Source organism: Hydra vulgaris, chromosome 08 (assembly GCF_038396675.1).
Source record: "Hydra vulgaris chromosome 08, alternate assembly HydraT2T_AEP".
NCBI classification, from domain to species: Eukaryota; Metazoa; Cnidaria; class Hydrozoa; order Anthoathecata; family Hydridae; genus Hydra; species Hydra vulgaris.
In genome coordinates this window covers 20,049,572-20,074,656 of record NC_088927.1, presented here as the reverse complement: position 1 = coordinate 20,074,656, position 25,085 = coordinate 20,049,572, and the positions used below count along the sequence as shown (strand labels likewise).

Genomic DNA, 25,085 nt, shown 5'->3' with positions numbered 1-25,085 from the left:
TATTACCTTTAAAGCAGTTTCAATATTACAACAACATGATTGACAATTACATATTGTGATAATTAAATTAATAATAAAGTTAGATCATATTACGAAAATTTCCATTCTTAAAGAATTATTCTATTCACTTTACACTTAAATACATAATTTAGTATAATATAATTTTTATAAAATTTATTATATATTATATATATATATTTAGTATACATTATAAAGCGTACATTATAACCATTCCAATAACAAAATAGAAATAAAACATTTCTAGAAGGAACCTCTAAGTTGCGCTTATGTCAAAGAGCTTAGCTAATAGTCAAGACAGCTTTATACAGTCTTTCATATAATGAATGAAAGGTTTAAAGCTGTTTACCTTGCAGTTATGTTATCATACCTTCCAGCACTACTGTAGAGAGAACTAATGACTAACAGGTACGTAAAATGTTAATCAAGTTATAGTCTTGCATAAATGAATTGTATTTAAAAAAACACATAAATTCTGTTTAACCGTAGTTCTTTTGGTGTGCCGATATTAACAGGATATGTCAATTAACGCTAAAAAGTCTAAAAAATGTCAAAGTTAAATTTTAACAAGTTTTAAATAAAAGACAAATTATAATTAGTATCTACTTATCGTTAAGTTATCTACATGCTAATATATTAAACTATCATTTTAATTTTAATACATACATATATATATATATATATTATATATATATATTTATATATATATATATATATATTTTATATATATACACACATGCATGTATATATATATATATATATATATATATATATATATATATATATATATATATATATATATATTTACATATATATATATTTATATATATATATATTTATATATATATATATATATATATATATATATATATATATATATATATATATATATATTTATAATGTTTTCAATTAGGTTTTGCAATCCATACAAAACCAGTAACTTTTAGGTTTTCTCAAAATACCAACACAATAGTAATGGTACCAATATAAACAGTGATCCCACTGAATCCACTTTTAAAGTTTACTGGCTGATTGAATTTGTTGACAATGATAACATGGCCAACTATCGGATGAAGTGCTCTTACATCGTACTTCAATTTCAGCCCAAGCAGATTTATCAAAATATTGTTTAAGCTCATGTAAATTAGCTCTTTTATCATTAACGATATAAGGTACAGTAGGAGAAAGATCATTACTTGAGATTTTACTACCACTTTGTAATGAATTTTGTGCAATGGAATTTTTGACGAACCAAGTTAAACGAATAAAATCTTTTTCATAAACCCCAAGTTTCTCAAGAGGTTTTGTTACATTGTAAAAAAGTCTCTGTTTTTTTACAGCTGGTGGACCTGGGGGAAAGCGCTGTGGTTTACGTAATACAATGTCAATGTCTTCTAAAATTCGAGTGGTATACCTTTTTTCAATAGGAAGAGCCTCACAAGTGGTTGTTGGAAAAGTGATTGTTGGAAAAGTTTTTGATGTAGTTTCAGAGTTTTTTTGTATAGAAATTTGAGATGACACAGGCAAAACACATTCCAATGTTGCAGATAAAGAACTTTCAGGAAATATTTCAACATTTGTCTGCAATCTTTCAACATGAAGAGTCTCACATGTAATTGTTGGGGAAATGTTTGATGTAGTTACAGAGTTTGTTTGTAGACTTTGTTTGTAAACTTTAGGTGATACAGGCAAAACACATTCTAATGTTGCAGAAGAACTTTCAGGAAATATTTCAACATTTGTCTGAAAAAGATTTTCTGAAATAACATCATCTTCAGAATGATGCTGTTGAACCTGTACAAAATTTAAATAGCATTATGATTACAAGTCATGATGAATTGCACATTAAGAAAATAAATGTAAATGATTTATTAGGAGATTTAATGAGGTAGTATAATAGATTCTTGCTTCATTATCAAGTGGTTTACAGTTCAACACGACCTAGAAATATGTTGTTTAACTTGCATCTTCATTTAACAGCTTTGGAGATTGTATTTCAGAGTTGAGAGAGTTACAATAAAAATTAAATGAAAAAATGCTTCATTGATTATATTGGCCCAGCCTTGTGCAAGTATAACTCGTGTTTAACTTATTAAATAAAATGATTTATATTTATTAAAATAATTATTGATTTTATTATTTTTACCTGCAGTTCCCACTCTCCAGATATGCATTGTTGGTAAACTGATTCCAGCCGTTTAATAGCTAAAGCAAACTTACTTGGTGTAAATTCAGACAAGATAGATGCCAAAGGCTGCAAATGGCTCAAAGCTGTATTATATCTTTCATTAACAGTGGAATTACATAATGCCACTGATTGAATTGAAAAGGTCATGCATGAATTAGATAAATTGTCCCCTTGGTTTACATTTGCCATTTGATGGGTAGGAACAAACCACCTAAAATTATTTTATTCATTTTAAATATTTTTTAACGTACTACTACTATTAATACAAATCAAAAACAATTAGTGCCTTTTATGAATAAGATCTAGATCAGATAAGTTCATATTTTTTTCTCTAATAGCAAAGAAAGCATGAGAGCATGGAACTCCATAACCAGCAGCGTTATCACATTGGCAAGTCCAGTTTTGAAGGGGAAACAAACAACCATTGTATCTAACTTGCAAGCAATTATTTTCCTGAAAATATTTTAACCTCATATTTTATAACACGTTAAAATAAAATAAATCGTACTTATTAATATAAGTATAAAAATAATTAATATAAGTATAAAATAATCTTAATTAATATAAGTATCTATAATTATTCTTAATTAATCTTATATAATTAATCTTAATTATTCTATAAATAATTAATCTATAATTAATCTTAATTAATATAAGTATCTATAATTAATATAAGTATATAATAATTTTAATTAATGTAAGTATAAAAAAAATCAATTTTAAACTTTTGTTACAAATTGTATCTATTATGAATAAAATTGCTAAATAAATCAGAGCAATCATAAAAAAAGATTAAAAACACTTACCTCTTGTAAACTATATCCTTCCTTTTGACTTAAATTATACTGTTCAACCATATGTTGTAAAATGAATGAGGAGATTGCATGAGCATAAAATTTTAAACATTCTGGAAGCTTAGTGTTTATTTTAAGACGCTGATCAAAATCAGCATATTTTGATTTTTCAAGTTGAACTCTATTTATCTTTATTATTTTGCTAATAAGATTACCTGGTGACATACGCGATGTCAAACCAACATCTTTTAAAGTTCTGTGATACCTACAAATTATGTAAAGTATTATTAACTAACAATTAATCTTATAACAAAATGGAAAACAAATCATCAAACCGTTCCAATCTATTATTGGTGTGATTATCGATGTGGAGTAGCCCTTTTCTTTTGTAGCCCATAAACATGTCAGCCATCATCAACCAGTTATTTGTTAAGTATGTATAAAACTCTGGGAATGTCTCTTGTATATGCAACAAAGCTTCATCGCATGTTTGCTGGTTACCATATAACAACCTTTTTGTAGCCTTACAATTAAGATATGTAAATAATATTCAAAAACAATTAACAATAAAATAAATGTATAAAAATAAATTAAATGTAAGAAATTAAAATAAAATTACTTGCATTTATACAAGGCATACAACAAGCATTAGTGCTCCACGACTGTCAAAGTCATGGAACATCTATTGTCAAAAAAGTTGACAACTTTCCAAGCATTATTTTAATTTTTATTACTTTTTTATTGATTGCTTTTTTAATACAATTAACTAAAACTATTTAGAACTAACCTTATATAAAGATTCTTTGTCATTACTTATCAAATTACTTTTTTTTATTTTATGTACAAATGCTTTGGATACATGAAATTGACAAAGCAAAATATGATTATCTGGGAAAACAGCCTGCAACACTGAGATTTCAGCTTGAGCCTTATCAATTACAAAAATGGATGTTGAAAATGTATTAAAACCAGCCCATTCATGTGATCGTATCAGAAACATTCTAAGATGAGCTTGATCCTCACGATACACTATTGATTGTATTACAGGTCGCCCCATCCCGTGTTGATCTACTACAGCAAGTGTGTATAGAGGCATGGAGAGATTATTTACCTATACATTTGTTAATGGAATTAAGTATTATATGTAAAAAAAAATCAGCTCCTAATAAAAAAACAATGCATTATATTTTGTAAAATAAAAGAGAAAAAAAAACCAATTGAGAAAAAGAAAACAAATAAGTTGCCTTATAAGTGCCATCCATCATTATTACATCGGGAAATTTTTGCAGGAGCATTATTTGCTCAGTTGTTGTCCAAGTTATGCATTCAACTTGTCCATCTGAATTAGCATCAATGTGATAAAGACTTCCTGGAAAATCAAGCACTGTCTTTATTTCATCAAGTGCAGAACCTAATTAAATATATATATATATATATATATATATATAAATTTATATAAATATATATATAAATGTATACATATATATAAATATATATATTTATATATATATATATATATATATATATATATATATATATATATATATATATATATATATATAAATATATATATAAATATATATATATATATACAGGCCCAGTTCACAAAATTTTGCTTCCCCTACCCCGCCCCAATTAGCGTAATGTACTTTATTGATGATCCCTTAGTACAAGGTCAAATTTGTGAACTTAACTTAGAAATCTTTCAGGGTTATTAGTCTAGTCTTGATTTAAAAAATACCAAGAAAAGTCTTGTTATTTCTTGAATTACTAGTTATTTTTTAAGGTTGGTCTTGATTCATTCAAGATTTTTCAAGACAAGACTGAAATGGTCTTGTCTCGATTTGTCTTGGTATTGTCTTGTCTTGTTTTGCTAAAATGAGTTTAACAAGACTTTTTATTTCAAGATGCAGACCCTTAGTCGCAATATCAATCGCTTCTTCAAGATCACCTTCAAACATGTCATCTTTCATCCTGACGTGTTTTTATTGCCATGTTCTGTGTACCTTTAAAACTAGATAGTTCTGTTGCAGGTTGGACAGTTTTCTGACACATGAGTTAACCCGCTGTTTGGTATCCTGGATTTCATCCAAATATAAATTACTGCATCTCAAGATTTTAACTATCAGAAAGAGTTTTTCCTTCACTTAAATGATGAAACTAGAACAGTTAAAGTACATCCAGCATACATGGTGCCATTTTATAGTTTAGTTTATAGTTTATTACTTGAAAAATTCAATAGTTTAATTTTAGTTTAACATCATATTGTCAAGTTCAATATTGATTCAATAACAGTAACACTTAGAAAATAAAAAATAAACATCCAGGTTAGAACTCAGAACACAAGTAAGTTTGACATAAAGTATAAGTTGCTGTCTTATTGTGCCCTTCACTATATACAGCCTTTCAACAACATGGACTGAGATTAAAGACCACACCATTACTGATGTTGGATGCTTCACAGTTTTCACCAGGCTGTTGGGAAAGTGTTTCTAATCAGAACAACGTTGAACGTTCTAGCACTAGTCATCAAGGACTTGATTAGTTGACTCATCAGTTAAAAAAAAGTAAATATCAAGATATAGAAAAAGCAATAACAACTAAATTGACAGAGAAAAATGCAAAAAAATAAATACATTAAATATTTTTTATATACATAAATACACAACATATAAACAATTTACAAAATTAATTAAATTGTTCTTTTTCAACTCAAAGAATAATCAAATTGTTTTCCAACAGCATTTTTAAAATAGTTTTCTGAAACTAAAAAGGAACTCAAACCAGTTACTCTGTTGAATAATTATTGAATTAATTATTGAAAAAATTGAATAATTGAAGAGTTACTCTGTTGAATAAATTAAATATATCATGACAATTGCTAAATTAGACAAAAAACATATTGTGATTCTAATATCTTTCACACCACTGTATAAAGAAAAATAACTAACCTTTGAATTTAGGCTTTTGTTTTATGTTGTAAATATCTCTAGGTTTAGTTTTCAAACCACTTCTATTAAGGCTATCTGTCACAAGTGCTGTATTTGCCCCATGTTCAATCAACATCAATGTCTGCTGTTCTAACAATCCTTTTGGTTGACGCTGTGAACTGTACATAGAAAATTCTTCTATACCATATGGATGGTTGTGTTCAAGAAACAATTTTTTAACACCATAGCATTGTCGTTGGTTGTCATACGAAACATAAATAAACATTTTGCAGCCACATGGAAGTATTGCCTGATTATTGCGCTTACCTTGATTTTTCTTTATAAGATAAGGTTTTTGATGGCCAAAATGTTTGCATGTCCATCTGTAAACATGAAAAATATATGAACAACACTATTTTTTAAAAGATAGTAATTGTAATTGTAAATAAAAAGATTCTTTTATGATTATTTTATAAGTATTTTTTTTTAAAGGAAATCCATATATAGTAAAATAGATATAAATACACCACAAAGTTTAGTAATTAAAAATACTAAAAAACATAAATATAAATGTAAACCTGCATGCATATATTGAATCTAAAGGTTGATTTTTAATTTGTGATTCTTGTTTCACTTTCTTATTGTAACTTTCAAAATTTTCCTTGTAATCAACTCTTATTGGGTGAAAATGGGTATTGCAGTAATGCATCACAGCCTTTTCTGCAACATTGAAATCAGAAAATTTTTCATTTAGAATATCTTGCATTGTTGCAAATTATTTAAAATATAGCCTTCAAAAAAGTAAAAGAAAAATCCTAAAAAATATTTGATAAAACTCTTGATAAACACACAACAAAATCATAAACTGTGTTCAATTGTAGTTGTCCAATTTTGAAATACAAACAATTAACTTCATACAAACTTTATATATTTTTATAGATATAAATTTTGAATACATATTTGTTTAAAAAACATCATCAGTGAGATACGATTTAAAATTGTTTGTAAACTGTGATTAAATTTATTGTTGCTACTTCCTTGTTTAGGATTTATGTTAAATAAACTTAGTATTATATTTCAATCATCAAGGACACACTATATTCACTGATGGTAGTTCAGAGATAGTGATTTCGGAGAGGGCGATGGTGTTTCAGAGAGCCTGATAAATAATGGATAGCATTGCTTTTCAGGAATGCATCATTGCTATCTGTATCACAGCCTGTTGCCTACACCATTTTAATTATTCAAAATAATTATTTCAAAAAAATAGATCTCACTACAAAAAGGTTGAAAACCCAAACTTTTTCCAAATTTTTGCAAACGCCAATAATTAAAAAACAAAAGTGGATAAGAAGACACATATACACAAATAATATACACAATAATCATATTGCTGTAGTTGACTTGTTTTTAAGTAAATCCAAGTGATTCCAGAATGACTAAAGACTCCTGGTGGTACAGAGCTCAACTCATCTCTCCACTGCAAACATCAAAGTTCATGTTTTGGAGTTAAAGGACTGAGAGAGATAAGTGAGGTAAAAGGCTGAGAAAGGCAAGATCTGGTCTATATCAAGTTGTTTTGTATGATTTGCTTTCATAGGGAAAGTAACAAATGAATGTAAAAAATGTTACTCAGATTTAAAACACCCCTGGCTTGGGGCTCTTGTTGATTAAAAGCTAGAGATGGTATATCTACAAAAGTATTCATCTTGGGCAAGCATAAACTGCATCAAGCAATTTTTTTGTAGAAGTTTCTAATCGTGTCTCACTCTATCCCATGGTTTTCACTTTCCAAAGAAATTGCAATTTTTATTTGTAATTGCTTCTTTCAAATTTTTTTTAAACAAGAACAATCTGAGAGAACAAACATTTTTTTTTCTCTAGATTGTTCTTGAATGAAACTTTTTGCAATATATATAAAAAATGAAACCTATTTAATTTAGGAATTAAATAGAGTCAAAGACATTTCAAAACTTTTCATTTTTTAAACTAAGAAAAAGGCAAAGGTTATTATCAAAAATTACTAAATTAAATAGTGTTGCTTGCATTGTTGGTAGTGACAAAAACAAAGTAAAAATGTTAATTTTAAGAAAAAAAGACAAAATTAAAAAATTGCAAATCGTATGATTTAGGAAAACACGAGAACAGGAAAGAACTCCAACCTTTAATGTACAAGAAATAATAATTTTTAGAGCATGAAGGAACTAAACCTAGTAAGCTGGAGAAGATCCAACTATATTTACAAACATTTGTGAACCTTGTCTAGAAGAGAAAGGGAATCATTAGAATAACAAGACCAAATGTGACAATTGTCTTCCATAGTGGGATGAATAAGAGATTTATAATGGTAGAGAATGGAATATGGTGTAAGAAAATGGTGAGCACAATTAAAAGTTTTAAATTTCGCTTAGTAAAATTTCACAATTAGGAGTTGAAATTTTCGCTAAATAAAAACTTTGTTTGCCTAAAGATTAACCAATTGATGTACTATTAAAAATTCTTTATGTTTAATAGATAGCATAAAAATTTTACCCTATCTATTAAACATAACTAAAATTTTTGAGATACTATCTCTAACTTCTCCCCTACCTTAGGGCTCTTGGTCTTCAATCAAGAGCCCTAAGGCAGGGGGTATTTAAGCAAACGAAGTTATACTAAAGGTTCTTTGTGTTTAATAAATAGGATAAAATTGTTATGCTATCTATTGAACACAAAGAACTTTTAATATAACTTTGTTTGTTTAATCTTTAAGCAAACGAAGTTTTTATAAAGAGAAAATTACTTAAACCTTTTAAAAACAAAGCAAATACTTGCACAAATACTTGTTTTGTTTCAACATCAAAAAAACTATCAAAAACAATATATCTCAATCGATTTTAATTTTGATTGACAATATATGTCAATGGATATTAAAATTAATCCTACATAAATCGATTGTAAGTATATTATAAATATTCATACAACTTGTCTCCTATATTCTTTAATTTTTTAAACGTTCATTGGTTAACTCAGAAATACGTCATTTTCACGGAAAATAGCCAAAATTGCTTCTTAATTTCCGTGAATTTTCACGGAAAATATAATTTACGATAAAATACAGTTTAACACTATTTCATTATTATAACATTTCAGCGAAACTCTTTTCAATATCTCAATTTTAGTAAAGAAGAAAAAATGTTTTTTTTTAAATATATCTTATTTGAAAGTTTTTCATAATAAATGACAGAATGCTAAACTTGGCATTAATATTGTAACACCATTGAATCCAAAATATGGTTCTTGTGACATATAACTGTAGTTTCAAATTTCTTATTATACTTTTTAAATTTAAAATTTCTTATTATACAATTTCTAGAAAAGCTTTTTTAAGATTTTTGAAGTCTCATTAAACTTTTAAAAATCTTAGTTAATCAATCTAAATTCATAAGGATAAAAACGTATTTCTTTATCAAAATTTTATTCAATAGACAATATCTTTTAAAATAACATATTTTGTTATCTGCGAAGATTTTTTATGCTTGCATAGAATATGTAGCTACCTAGGACATGATATTTTAATTTGGTGGTTCCTCCTTTGGTACTACCTTTAATTTAGCGCTATTTAAATTTGGTGCTATTTTATTTCGGTGCTATTTTATTTTGGTGCTAATTTAGTTTGGTGCTATCTTCAAGTATCATTTTACAGACTAGTAAACTGCAAAAACAAAGTTTAGTTTTATCTGATTTTAGTTTTTTGATTGATTTTTTTTAAATACCACATTATGAAACGAAATGTTCAAAAAGTGGCCATAAGTGGAACTTTTTTAATACACCATTTTCATTAATTTTTTTTACAAATTATTAGAAAAATAATCAAACTTTTTATACTTTTCTAATTTTTATTTTTTTTACTCATTTAGAGGATTTTTTTATTTTTTTTAATCATAAAGCTTTATTTAGGAATTCTTTTATCTTTTTCAAAAGTAAAAAGCTTAAACTATTGAATATAGCTTTTGCCAAATGAGTAATTAAAATATTAGGTGAAAATATAAATTTTCCGATAAATATTGTTTTTATATATCAAAAGTTCCGCAGAGTTCCACCCTGAAATGACTTTTTTATCCTTGGGGATGTTATCATGGATATCTAAAAAAAAAATCAGCTGCCCGAAACTGCCCGAAATGGATTTATGGGCATAAGTATAAAAAAAAAAATCTATGTAAATATTTTTCCCCCCACAATGAGGGGGTTGTAAACTGTACGTGGTCATTACTTCTGAACAACAAAAGATTTTTTTATGAAATTTGAATTCTATTGATAAAATTAAATTTTATTTTAAGTTTTGAAAACTATTATGTTTAAAATACTGTTCCCCTCTCAAAAGGTTAGAGGACCCGTTATTAAAAAGTGGATAATTGTTGTTAATGTGTTTGTACAGTTTTGTGTGTAATTGCTAATTTGTTTATATTTAAGCATGTTTATGTGGGTTTGAATAGTAATTTTGGCGGTATGTAGTTTAATATAAATCATGATTAGATTTTGTAAGAGACAAGTTTTCGTTTAATTAAAAAAAGAAACATTTTATTCATAACATTATTGTGTTTATGTGAAAAACTACACATGAGGAGGATTGATGTTTTGTATAAAATCAAGGAAGTTGGAATTAATAATCCCAACTTGTGCTCTGTGGTTGAGGAAGAAGTGAAGATTAATATGAATGTTCATAACTTTAAAGATTTAAAAGGGAAGATTAAAACATTTCTTGCCAAGCTCAAGATCAAATATGAAAAGCACGGAAGAACCTTCTCTCGACTTGAGGAACGCGAGAAAGAATGGCTGGCGTTTGAACAGTACCCAAGACCTGCTCCTCCCACATCAAGACCAGGAAGACCAGCTACACCATGGACTGATAGTTCGGAGAGAACTAAAAGGAGAAAGGTATCCAGGTATATTAAAATCTATATTCTACGTTTTTGGTTGCTAATTTTATTTAAATAAATACATTTTTCTAAAAAAATAAAATATTTTTTTCGTTTGATTGGTAACCATTGTACCGAAGAACTTGCCTGTGCTGCTGCGTTGAGAGCTAAATCAAGCCCAGGAAAGACCGGCTTTTCAAAAGGACGGCAGTGAATGCTATAACAGATACAAACTCAACTCAACTGCAATGTTTGTTCTGCCAAGCCTAGTGAAATGAACAAGCTGGATATAATTAGAGAAAAAGTTTGCAATAAGCAAGCTATAGCTTTAGGATTATCGACACTGCACTGTTGGATACGAATTTTTGAATTCATTCTACACTTGGGATATAAAATGGATATTAAAATATACCAGTCCCGATCTCCAGAGGATAAATTATCTGTAAAATCTCAAAAAAAAAAAATCAAAAGAAAGTTTAGAGAGGTGTTAAGCTTAGTGGTTGTTACTCCTAAGCAGGGATTTGGAAATACTAATACAGGAAACGCTGCAAGGAGGGCATTTCTAGCAGCAGAATCTCTCTCTGAAATAACAGGAGTTAGTTTGAACATCATTTTAAGACTAAGAAGCATATTGAATGCCGTTTGCAGTGGGTTCCACCTGAACTTGAATGCTTTTAAAGCATACTGTTATAAAACTTCAGAGCTGATAGTGGAAAACTATCCTTGGTACATTATGCCACCTACACTTCATAAGGTTCTGGAACATGGATTTTTAATTGCTGAGCATTTGGATCTTCCCATTGGAGCGTATTCGGAGGAGGCTCAGAAAGCACAAAATAAGGCTATACGAAATGCAAGACTCAATAACGGGTACTAAAAACTGACCGACTGGAGCAGCAGTCGGTCAGTTTTTAGTACCCGTTATAAGTATGCATTATTACTGGAACTTGGTTTTTTATTTTCTTATAGTAATGGTTATAGCATCTATTTTCTTTTATCGTAAGAACAAGTAGAAATTTGAATAATAAATAAAACGTTTTGAAAATTAAAAATTTCACACATAAACACTTCTGTGATGCACATTATGCTAAAATATTATTTTAATTACTTTTTTTGCTTTAACTAATTTTACTTTAAGCACCAACTCAACGTACGGTTGTTTTATAATTGAGTTATTTTGTCAACGTTTAAACCGTAACGTTGTTTTAACGTTGTGACATAGTTGAACAACGTTGAAACAACGCTTCAACCAAATTTCAACGTTGAAACAACGTAGAGGGTGGCTGGGTAGTTAAGAGATCACGCGAAGAAGTAGATATAAAAGAACCATCAAGTTGTTAAGAGTTTATAATAAAAATGCTAAAAAAACTTGTTGTAAAACTGTTCCACCAACAACATAATGTAAAGTAATGAAAAGATTTATCTTAACCACACACAGTATAAACATACAACTATATCACAAATTATTCGTCGAACAATGCTTAAATCGTTTTACTAAAAGATTGACTTACTTATTATCAAAAGCTTATTATTTACTGAAGCTCAATGAGGTATTTAGAAGTAAAAAGCTGCGTAAAGTTTACATTGTTATCAAAACTCAAATAAATAAAAATAAAATAAACGATTTTTTTTTTAAGGGTTTTTTTAATGTTTACGTTTACAGAACAATTCACGGCTTTTACTATTTCAGAACACTTTTATTTCCAGATGTTCTACCTTTAGAAAACGCTCTTTTACTATTCATTGGTTGTCAGATCCTTGGCGGAAAAATCGAAGAACGAAAGTGATTTGTTCCGTATGAGACACGTCCGGAGATCCATCAACAATAATGGAAAAATAAATGGCTGTGTGGATCTTTTTAATAATAGCATCGAAAACAGTTTCACCACATGCCATAATGAACTCATATTAAGTTCTCCAGCTCAAAGAGTGTGCTTGCATTCTTGTTCCTTGTTTATGGTGTCAAGAAACAGCTCTTGGGTGGCTAAAAAACTCGTCCAGCATGTTTGTTGAACCAATACAAGTATAAACATAATATTGAAATAAATATAACATCTAGATTAATATTCCAAGCAACATTAATATTTTTTTATGAACATAAACTGCTAACACACTTCAAAAACTTAGATTTCTCGAAGCTAAATGGTGAGTGATGTTCAGAGTGATGACGCAGCTGAAATCCAGGGCTAAAATTATGCTTTTGTCCAAAAATCACTATTAGAGTTGGAGCAGGGAAAACAAACGAAAGCTTTTGCAGCTTTACTCCAGATAAACCAGTCACTGTTAATCTTCCTTCTGTTGAGAGAGGTTAGGAAGGTTCAATCAACGCCTTCAAGGGTTCATCAACGATGTTGGTAGCATAGTCTGTCTAAAAATGAAATGTTTATACAGTTTTGGAATAAAATTATGAATATAAGATTGTGAATAAAAAAGTAAAGCTGTTTATTATACATTGACTACTTGGTTGGACGTAGAGTTATTAGATGCCTTTTTTTTAACTTTATTGAAGTCACACTCTTCCAGTGTACGTTTGTTCTTGTATTTTTTTAAAAAATTTTCTATAGCTTTTTTTCTGGCTTGGGACCCTGAATCAGGTTTTCGAAAATTCGGCATGAAGTTTTTCATTTTTTATATAGAATTTAATTCTTAAAGGAATTAAAGACAAAAGGAATTAAATACACTTTTACAATATCAAATTAATTGGAATGAATGTATTGAAAAAGAATTATTGAAAAATGTTGGAATGAGAGTAACTTAACTAGGTATGAGCAAAAGCTCATATCCGGTCCGCTTTGTTTAAATCGGATTCAGATTTTAACAAACCGAGCCGGATAACCGGTTTTAGGTTAGAACTTTCGATAACGGGTGAGCAAAATGCTCACCCATAGTTGTAATCATAGTTAACCACCATAGTCAACCATGGTTAGCGAACCATAGTCATCCATAGTTAGCAAACCGGACCGGATATTCGGTTCGGGTTTTTACTAAAATCCGAATCCAAATTCATCAGAATATCCAATTTTTCTCACCCCTCAACTTAACTGATTTATGTAACATTATATTAATAATGTTTTAAAACAAGCCTTTTGTTCGGATAAGTGTTATGTAATTCGAATTTTAACTACATTTAAATTGGAGTCATTGCAATCAGTCCTTCCAATCAGAAAAAATAGAATTTGTAAAACTTCTATTTAACTAACCTAAATTTCAATTTCATTTCATGTTGTATCTTACAAAAAATAAAAAAGCCTTCTATTTTGTCTTAAATTTTTTGTTTAAAATTATGCAAATAATCTTCCTTTTTTTTTGCCGTATGATAATTTGCCTCCTTGAAAGTTTGCCGTTTGATATATTTAAAATAAATACATACTACATATATAAATTTAGGCCAAATTTAATATAAAATGAATCCAGATAGAATAATACCAGAAGCTTTTTGTCTTTTTTGACTATAATCAGCAGATGATAAATTTCTATTTTTTTTTTCACTATGCGAATAAGTGAACGTTTATTTCTTTTATTTGAAATGCTGAGCCTTCCAGGACATGGAAGATGATAAATTGTTTTGTATCTTATATATCGGCTGATTATTCTGCTAAAAGTGGCATGTGTTGAGTTGCAATGGCGTTGAAGATGTCGGTTGATTAAACGTTTCGGAGATAGCTAATGCCTGTTGATTGATTTTGTTTTTGTTAAGTGGAAATAACTCAGTATATTCATAATCAGCTATAGCGTGCAAACGTGTAAAACAATTACCGCTCTCATACACCTGTTTGAGCAACGTAGGAAAATTTTCTTTTTCGAAGTTTTTGCATTTTGTGTTTTTGTAATATTCGGTAAGAACTGCCTTCCAAACTTGTTTAACATGGCAATAGACACCTCTGTCCAGTGGCTGAAGAATGTGAGATGAGTGGGCTGGTAGACAAATCAAAATTATATGGTTTACCCGACATGGCGATACAGCTGCTAAACTGACGTGAGACGTATGTCCATCAAGATGTAAAATATGAGTACCACTAATAGCTTGACATTTTGGTATATAAACTTCCTTCAACCATTCAATAAATGTGTCAAGCTCCATCCAACCAGATTTAGAAATTGAGTATTTAATTCAAGTCGGATCACCTAAAGCCCACTCAGCTCTAAAGTTTCGTTTTACTTTGCATACCACGAATGGTGGTGTAAAGTATCCATCAGCATTACAGCAATTATTCACTGTATAATGGATTTTTTCATTGTTACCAGTGAGTTTCAAAACACGCTTTGCAACTTTTCGACATACTACGGTTGCTATGCCTTGATCACCACAGAAACCCGTTTCATCGCAATTCCAAATGTGACAACCAGAAGATATCCCAGTGCGAAGAGGGTAACCGCATACGAAGTTCATGATATCATTTCGTGTTAAACTATAACCCCAATGACATAGGAACTTAAACGCATGCACCATAATTGACTCTGTTTGCAGTGAGAGTACGGTTGTTAATCCTGTTCATATAAAGCTAGCATTGTTGTTGTTCTTGCAACCTATTAGAGTTGAGAATGGAATGCCATATTTGAATGCAGCTTTTCTGATTGAAGTATTTTTTTCTTTTATATCATTTAACGCAGCTTCTATATCTTCTTCATTGTATGACTTTTTACTTGTTGTCAACTTGAAAGTGAATAATTAATAAATATCATTGAGTCATTTTTGTAAAATAACTTTATATAGGAAGAACCCGGAACTAACACATAAAAAAATACCATAATTTAATTCACCTAGGTACCTAGTTTAAAAATTCACATACTACTTAATAAAGGAATTTAAAGTAAATATGTGAATGATCGGTTTTACCAGAAAAAATTTCATATTAATTTTTCTTACTTTTTTGTCTAATTTTTAACTATAAAACAAACAAAAATTATGTAATCGGTATTAAAATTAAATTTTCTACAAGACAGAGGTAAAATTATTTTTAAACGAATTATAATTCCGAATTATTACGATAGCAAATTAAAGAAAAAAGCTAATTTTTACAACTCTCTTTTAAACTTTTATAAAAGTAAAATGACTAAAAAATGACTTGGATTTTATTTTGACATATCGAAATACGATCTTTAAATGTATAAGTTGGCGCGTTTACAGTGTGTTGTGTGAGAAATTTCCAATGGATTGCAGCTTTGTTTGTGAAAAAATATGATCTATCCTCACATCCTCTTACGAATTGACGGTTGAGCTGCTTGTCATGGCCGCGCAGATTGTTCACCTCACACCCAATTAGTAGGTGCTCTGACTTTCAGGTCCTTAGAGATGAGAATTTCAAGGTCACTTTCAATAGTTGTAGTTGCAATTGTGTGGCGCATGCCATCGGCGGTTTCCATAAGAGTACTCATGTGATAAATGTTTCTTTGGACAACCTGCATGCATCACCTTACATTTATCTATGTTAAAGTGCATTAGCCAAGTATTTGACCATGTAACCGCGTTATCAATGTCTGCCTGAAGCGTTGTGATGTCCGATACTGACTTTATGATCCCAATAAATTTGCTGTCGTCAGCGGATAGTAATATCTTGTGAACGATATTATCAGGAAGATTGTTTATAAACAAAATGGAAAGTAGTGGCCCTAAAACAGAACTTTGAGGAACTTCACTTGTGACGTTCTTCCACTCAGAAACGTGTTCTCCTAGGACAATACGTTGCTTACGATCTTTAAGCCACATTTCGATCCAAAGTAGCAGTTTGTTGTGAATGCCGTATGCTTTCAGTTTATGTAGGAGACGTTTGTGCGGGACTTTATTGAATGCCTTAGCGAAATCGGTGTAGATAATATCAGCACTGTAACCTTGGTGTATAGCCTCGGTAAGTATATTGCAAGCTTCGCGAAGGTTAGCCAGACATCCGTTTTTACGAAGAAAACTGTGTTGATGCTAGGAGTTTAGATTGTTTTCCACGCAATGCGCCATAATATTTTTGTGAATTATTCTTTCCATTACTTTGCACGGTATTGAGGTGAGAAAGACTGGTCGATAATTGTGAACCTTAAGTTTGCTCCCTTTCTTAAAGATGGGAGTAATGTTAGATTTTTTTTAAAGGTCAGGTACAGAACCAGAAAATAAAGATTGTCTAAAGATAGAGTTGAGTGGTATTGCAAATGCTGCTGCACAGTTACGTAAAACAATTGGATGGATTCCGTCTACACCAATTGATTTAGTTGCTTCAAGATAGCTTAGATGATTTTGAACGTCTGCAATTGTGAACCAATATTCATTAATTTTACATGTTGCTTAAGTACAATTGTGAAATGTTGGCATACTACCATCAGGTTCAGTTTCAAAGACAGACTGAAAATAGTTATTGAGGATAGAGCAAATTATGTTTATATCTGTTGTAATATTGTTATTTTCCTCTTCAATTGAACGGAGAGAACCTTTGGCTTCTTGTTTACTTCTGACATAAGTATGCACATTTTTTGGGTAAGATTTTAAATCTTTTACCAGGTGAACCAGGTTTCAGTAAACCATATGACATGCGTTAACAGTGATGGATCTCGGATGTTAGCTAACCTGGCAACAAGTTCATCATGTTTATCTATATTTAGTGAGCATGGATTGTTGGTCCAGTAATAAAGTGTATCAGAAAAATCGGTAGTAGGTGGATCTCTAAGCAAAGCTTTATTGTGACTGTATTGCAGTCGTAAAGTTCGTTTAGGTTTTGCCCGTTTAGGTTTTAATGTTTTGGTTTTTAAAAATTTTTTGGCTGGCAAACTCAACTTGCCAGCACCATTTACATTCTACATCAACATTATTCACATTTGAACAATGTAATAATGTTGATGTAGGTGTCAAGATAATTGGACAGCTCGAAGACTCCGTGAGTGTTGCTGACATGTTAGTTTGCATCAGTGATGATACGCTAGACGTATTTTTTGCTAATATCATTTTTTCATCTGATATTAGTTCCTTAAAAAATATTTTTTGTTTTAGTTGAATTGGTATTGAAGATAGTATGATTTGGGACAACGTAATATCACCCAGTAACTCTTCTGTGGAGCAACATGATAAATGCGTTGTTAAATTGTTTTTAATTATGTTAGTTTTAATTCTAGGATTTATTCGCGTGTACAGAACCGGGTGGGGATGAATTGCTATTGGACAATTTTAATTTTCTTAACCTCATTACCTCTGATACCAAAGTAGTGAGTACCAGTAAACTTGTTGTTCTCTCGCGGTATTTCTTTGTTTAGAATGTTTCTTTTTTGTGAGTAGTTCTTTCCTTTAACTGCGCTCTGCACTGATTAAATCAGGTTGAATATATAAGTCTTTGCTTTTAGCTAAGTTCTTAGCGCGTTTTAAGATTATCATTTCGTATTAAATTTCCATTTACAATTTTGACAATTAAAGGTGCAGGTTTTTTCGGGTACTGGCAGATGTGTCGTCCACACTTTTACCTTCTTCATCCATGTTTGTTAAGTTTTCCTTTTTTGTGCATGATGCTGGTGTTGCTTTGCTCTTATTCGATAAAATCTCGATATGGACACATTGTTATTTGGTGGTAGCTGTAGTTCACTTAAAAGATTGTGAACGAGATCGTAATCATCATGTTTTCTGTGTTCTTCGTCAGGTTTAATTGATTCTTTTAATCCGTATAAGATTATGTTATTTGCTTTTTGATCTTTTTCTGATTGAAATTTCGAAACTGCCATTAAACAGTTATTTTCTTGTACATTAAGTTTCCTTGATTTAACTATGTTGCTGAAAAGCGGAATTACAACATTATCCGGCTTCCTTGTTTCTATTGCTTTAATTCTTTCGCTTAGATCAATTATTTGCTTTTCTTATTCATAAAAAACTGCCTTAAAAGCCTTGAACATAGATTTGATTGCTACTGCGAAGTGCTCTTGTTTAAAAACTGCAGCTTTTTGATTAGGGTCAGGTAGAGGAATTTCTGCCTTAATACACAATTCGGTCATTACTTCGCCAAAATTGTCAAAATCCAACAAGTCGGACAACATTGCAGCTGCTGCCATCGGATGATCCAAGCTGATATTGATTGGTATTATTTATTTGGCTGTGGAAGGGCTACCACGCTAAATATCAGTGGATTATCTCCCTAAAGTGAAATATTTATTATATATATATATATATATATATATATATATATATATATATATATATATATATATATATATATATATATATATATATTTTGCAATTTGAAATTATATTTTTTTTGTATTTTTTATAATAAGAATATTTGAATATATATATAGTTATTGTTACTATTAATAAAAAAACATGGCCTTTTAAACACGATATTACCAAAATTAAGCAAGCGTGAAAAAAGCAATAATATTTTTCATGTAGAAAAAAAAAGAAAAAAATGTTAAAGTCCCGAGGTCCGAATTTTATGAAAAACGCGAGCTTTATAAAAATCTGTCAAACCGTTAAAGAGAAATCATTAAGCAGCAGCCAATCGTGCAAAGAAATATATTTTTCTAATTCGCATATTTTATTAGGTGCGAATATATTATTATTTGTATTTAGATTACATATTTCAATGTTTATTTATTTATAAATTATAAATCGTTTTTTAATTTTTGGCGATTCACAATTTATCTTGGTAATAATTTATTTTATTACTATGATATATGTTATTACTTTTGTTTCAATTAAATCATACGCATTGTTTTTCAATAAACGTATAGCATTGGAAAATTGTTACGCTTTGCATTTGTTTATTTTAAAGTTCAAATGATTATAAGGCCATTATCATTTAACTGATTTTTTTGTTATTATTATTATTATTATTATTATTGTTATTATTATTATTATTATTATTATTATTATTATTATTATGCGTTGTTAGTTTTTTATATATAAAAAAAACAAAAAAACAATGAAGGTTTCCAAAAATTTATAATTATATTTCGATAGTATATCACGATATAATTATTTGTATGAAAAAAGTGAAAAGTGGTGCCACTAAGAGAAGAGAAAAAGCTGCTGCCAGGGAGGAAATCGCAAATCACCCCAAGCTAACTCATTTTTTGAAACCATTAGTTCAGACTAGAAGTGCTTCGATACCAACAGAAACTACAAATAATTCTGATTGTCATTATTTAAACACTAGAGTAGAGTCAGATAGTTTGATATGCGAGTCTTCGTCAAATGGCATAACAATTCCGCCTATTTTTCTTAGTGATGATTCTTCTGAATAGCCGGATAATGTTTCTGACGCACAGAGGTGTGACCTTGTTAAACGTGGTTTCAAAAAGATCAAATTTGATTTTCGATACAATTAAGAAAGAAGACGATTTTCACTAAACTATTATAACCGCAAGACGAAGAATGGAAAAATCTTTGAACGCACATAGCTCATATATTCTTTGAGCAATAAAGAGTTTTGTTTTTGTTGCAAACTTTTTGGGATAACTTCTTCACCATTCCGGTGTCACAGGAAATTTTGCTGCTAGGAAATTTTGCGGCTGCGGCATAATTTTCTAGGAAAATCTGCTGCTCAGCGGCATTATTTCCTAGGAAAAATTGCCGCTCGCAGGAAAATTTGCTGCTGAAAAAAGCCAATTAATGTCAATCTTTCCTAACATTATTGCTTCGAAATTTCAATTTTTTTGCCTAAACGAACAAGCTAAATTGAAGGAGCACACTATAAAGTTTAAATTAAAATTAACTTAAAATTTGTAAAGGATTAATCATAGCTCTTTTCCATCTTTTTAAATCAATTTACTTTTTATGTACGTTACGTAATAAAAACCTTTGCCTTAATAAAAGTAATCTTTAAAAGTAATCCTCCTTAACCAATTAAAATAATTATAAAAAAAGAATTTTTTTAATTGATAATTTTACTTTTATTAACATTAAATATAAAATAGTTGGTTTTGCTAATATTTTTAAAAATTTAATTTATGTTAATATTTCTAGCTTTCAATGTACTTTTTCAAAGTATTTTATTCATTGCCACACTATATATTAAGCTGAATCGAATAATTATAACAAAATAAAACTCTAAGACAAGAGTTGATAATATATTAAAAAGAAAAACAGAAATATTTTATAGAAAAAATATTTATGGCATATTTCGTATGCATATTTCGCAATTCCACTCCTGCACTGAATTGTCTTCTTTATATTGGACACATGTAATATGGAACCATTTTAGGCATTTGCTGCAAGCAACCATAAAATCATAAGTGCAAGGCATTAAGCAAGTGCAATGCAGTTGAACATTTATAGTTGAGGGATTGTTACGTGTAATACTCAATTTACTTCGCTTATTGAGTAATGGGAAGGGTTTAAACTGTCCAGCATGAAACATTTTTTCAAGATGTTGTCTCATAAACTTTTGATTATATGATATAGTTTCGGGTTGTTTACCGAAAGCCAAATGCACAGCATTAGCTATAGCAAATAATCCACAATCCAAACTTCCGGTCTGTTGTTGGACACTTTTAATATTTACAACAATACTTGGTGGAAATTCACAATTATAATCAGCAAAATTCTTGTAACATCTGGCTAACTGATTAATTAGATGCGAATCTAGTTTGTTATACATACTGTCATAAAGTGAAATTGATCCATTTATTGAACAGGAAGTGACCCAATGAGAATTAATAAAATGGATCTGAACAGAAATTTTATCTGTACTTACTGCCTTAAATGCATCAGTCTGTGACAACAAGGTATCCTGCAAACCAATAATATCTGGAAACTGTTTCTTTATTATCAACTGAGCTAAATTTATATGTTCGTCAGTCAATTCTTTGATGTCTAGTATAACTTTTTTCATTGTCTGTGTAAAAATAGAAAGTTCCTCAGGTATAGGTTTAGACTTTTCTTCAGAATTATTTAGGACTTTTTCAACAATATTATTTAGAACCATATTTTCAGAAATAGGATAATAAATCTTCAAACGAGTCATATTGTATATTTGTTTTAATTTCTTATTGCAATCATTTACATAACATAAACGAAAAGTATTCTTTTTCAAAATTTGACAAATTTTGTAAAAGAAATTTTGGCCAGTCCAATTTGGCTCCATCTTTGAACCTTTTCTGGAAAGTTTTTTACTATTTCTTATTAACACTTGAATGCCAACTTTAAACAACTGGTTTTCTGAACAATGTTTGGCATCATATGCTTTTTTTTGGCGTTCCTGAGCTTTCTGAATATTTTGCAGTGCATTTTTTCGCATTTCTATTACATTTTCCAATAGACTTTCTCTATTTTTTAAACTGTCATCAATCGTAGGTTTATTTTCAAAATCGTTTTTTACAGACTTTATTTGTAAATCAACAGGAAGCTTAGCTTGTCTTCCATAAACTAGATAAAATGGGGTTTGTTTTGTAGAGTCTTGAACAGAGACACGGTATGAAAACAATACACTCTCAATGTATAGATCCCATGTGTTTTGCTTTTCATCAACATATTTTAAAAGTTGACGCTGAAGAGTTTGATTGAACCTTTCGTCTTGACCGTTGCTCTGTGGGTGGTAGGCACTTGTTACGTTGCACTTTGTTCCCATCATTTTATTTAATTCATGGTTTACCTAAACAAAACAAAAAAAATAAAAACTCTTTACCTGAGTAGAAAAAATATAAGGAAATAGGTCTATGACAAAATGGTCTGTAAAAAAGGCTTGTGTAAGGTTTATATCAAATAATAAACAAGTATATCATAACCAAATAAATAAAAATTAATAAATAAATAAAAAAAAGTTTTTGCAAGTTTTGGCATAAAACATTTTAGTTATGCAAAACATTAACAAAGAAAAAAATATTTTTATATATGCATTGCAGATGAGGATTATTAGCCAATGTTTTTTTAGCTTTCATTTTTCAACTTTAAATGAACAAGTCCTAAAGTTTTAAAATTCCAACTAAGTCTTTATTCACCCTTTACATCCAATTTTGATATATCAACTTTTTAAAATTTAGAATTATGAAAGTTATACAAAAATTAGAGTTTTAAAAAAAGTAATGAAAATAAAAAAACAAACAAAAACATTTAAACAAACAAAATCCAACACAGTACCTCATTTACAAACTCTCTTCCTTGGTCACTTATCTGAACTTCACAACAACCATGTCTTGTAAAGCATGTATACAAGAATTCTGCTGCACTTGTAGTTGTTTTATCAGATAAGGAAGCAGCTTCAGGCCACTTGGAGAATAAACAGGTGGCTGTTATGATATATTTATTTTGCCTTTCTGTTAAAGGAAGAGGTCCAATTAAATCAATTCCAACAGTACTCCATACTTCATCTTTAACTTTAATAGGATGTAGTTCAGCTGAGTGTTTTTCAAATGCTCTATAAAGTATATGATGAAGGAAATAATATAAATTATGCATATTTAAAGACTTTACACAATTTGAAAATAACACAATTATGTTTAATTTTTGTTATAACTTAGATAATAATACCTGCAGTATTATAAATTAAAATTATCATTGTTATTATTGTTTTAAATAAATAATAAAAAATAAACTGTAGTGTATAAACCTGTTTGCTCTTTGACACCTATCACAATATTTACAAAAATTCTTCACATCATCTACCATCCCTTTCCAGTAATACCTCTCGGAGAGTTTTTTTAACGTTTTATCTCGACCAAAGTGTCCACCACCAAGAATTGCAGAATGACAGCCTTCGAGAATCATAGTTTTTTGACTTGTTAGAACTACTAGCAGATCCATGTTTCTTTTTTTATCGTAGTAAAAAAGTAAGCCATCCTTTACCAAAAATCTTCTAGACTTTCTTCTTAATCCATCTTTTCTAATCTTATCCATGCCATGAGGGTATAATCCTCTGACAATTAGATCAACAAGATTGTTGTATTCTTCGTCGTTCATATTTTAAATATGGACTCATGATAAATTTCTGTTTGTCACGCATTCACCAGCAAATTTTCCTGTGAGCGGCAATTTTTCCTAAATTATGCCGCAGCCGCAAAATTTCCTAGCAGCAAAATTTCCTGTGACACCGGCAAGGAATGAACACTTGGGAAGGCTTGTCAAAAAAACTTAAAGTACGCGAAACATGCAGTGCACATTTCAAGTGCTTTGAACAATGGATGACTTTACGAAAAGGTTAACTGATATTTTCTTTAATTTATTGCTTTGTTACTTTTTTTTCTTAATTAATTTCTTTTTCCTCAATTTTGGTAATGCAGGCATTGCAAATCAAGCTACCATAGACGAGAAACAACAAAAGTTGCTTCATAAAGAGCGGATATTTTGGAGGGCTGTGTTTTTATTTTTTTTTTTTTTTTTTTGTTATGTATTTTTTGTTCCATAGTATACATTTTCGTGATTACATAATAAAGATTCGTTAAGATTGAATATACATATAAATATAAAAAAAATAAACAAATAATCACAAACATAAATATTAAACAAACTTCTGTAATACGAACTGTAAGAAGAACGCGGGAAACTTGCAGAAGACCAAAAGGTCTTATCATCAAGAACCGCTTTACATTGTCATACATATATATATATATATACATATATACGTATAGAAAAACTAAAATATTTACATAATTTTTACGTTAAATTGTTACATTATAATTGTATTAAAGTGTAAGATAACAATTATACAAACATGTATCGTTACTTTTTCTTAATATTACCACGTTTATTGCTAACGCAATTTTTGAAATATATATTAAAGTATATTAAAAAATAAGAGTTTATCTAAGAAGCTAGCAGTGAACAAATTTAGAAAAAATCAGTAAGTAAATTTTTATACTTTAAAATACTCTTTTTAATAGTTTTTTTAAAGCCATTTAAGTTTTCAAGGTTAATAATATTTTGATTAAGTAATAAAAACTTATTCCAGATATGAGGTGCACGATAAGTAATTTTAAATTGCACAAGCTTAGTTTTGCATGAAGGCTCAAAAAGGGTACTATTTGTGCGCAACAGGTATTTATACTCGGGCTTTTGTTTATAAAGACTATAGAAAATTGAAGGAGTTTTTTGAATTTTACTATTATACATAAGACTTAAAACATTATATATATTTAGTTCAAACAATGTTAGTAAAGACATCTGTTCAAAAAGAGGCTTTGTGTGCTCGTTTTTATTTTTAAAATTAATTACTCGTATAGCATGCTTCTGTTTACGATAGAGAGGTTCTAGTTTGCTTTTATAGGTACTACCCCTGCTGTATTACCGTAATTTAAATAACTTTGAACAAAGCTATAATAGATTTGTTTAAGTAGCGGCTTTTTCAATAAATGGCGTGATCGG

General features: G+C 29.4%; 1 protein-coding gene across 1 annotated transcript; it reads right to left on the bottom strand.

Annotated features, from left to right (window-relative positions):
* Positions 1-964: 964 nt before the first annotated feature.
* On the bottom strand, positions 965-7,797 carry LOC136083674 (uncharacterized). Its single transcript, XM_065803234.1, has 9 exons — positions 6,509-7,797; positions 5,952-6,313; positions 4,245-4,411; positions 3,788-4,111; positions 3,336-3,523; positions 3,013-3,265; positions 2,493-2,659; positions 2,165-2,417; positions 965-1,812 (listed from the first exon to the last, which is right to left on the bottom strand). Exons 1-9 carry the CDS (start codon positions 6,694-6,696, stop codon positions 1,033-1,035), a joined length of 2,682 nt encoding a protein of 893 aa, XP_065659306.1. The 5' UTR covers positions 6,697-7,797; the 3' UTR covers positions 965-1,032.
* Between the last annotated feature and the right edge of the window lie 17,288 nt (positions 7,798-25,085).

What these genes read in the sequence shown, in the direction of transcription:
- LOC136083674 (XM_065803234.1), bottom strand. Translation starts at nt 6,696, where the DNA reads ATGCAAGATATTCTAAATGAAAAATTTTCTGATTTCAATGTTGCAGAA. An exon ending in ACAAAAGCCTAAATTCAAAG is followed by an intron (nt 4,412 to 5,951) that starts GTTAGTTATTTT and finishes ATATTTAATTAG; the next exon opens with GTTCTGCACTTGATGAAATA. An exon ending in CTGGAGAGTGGGAACTGCAG is followed by an intron (nt 1,813 to 2,164) that starts GTAAAAATAATA and finishes AATTTTGTACAG; the next exon opens with GTTCAACAGCATCATTCTGA.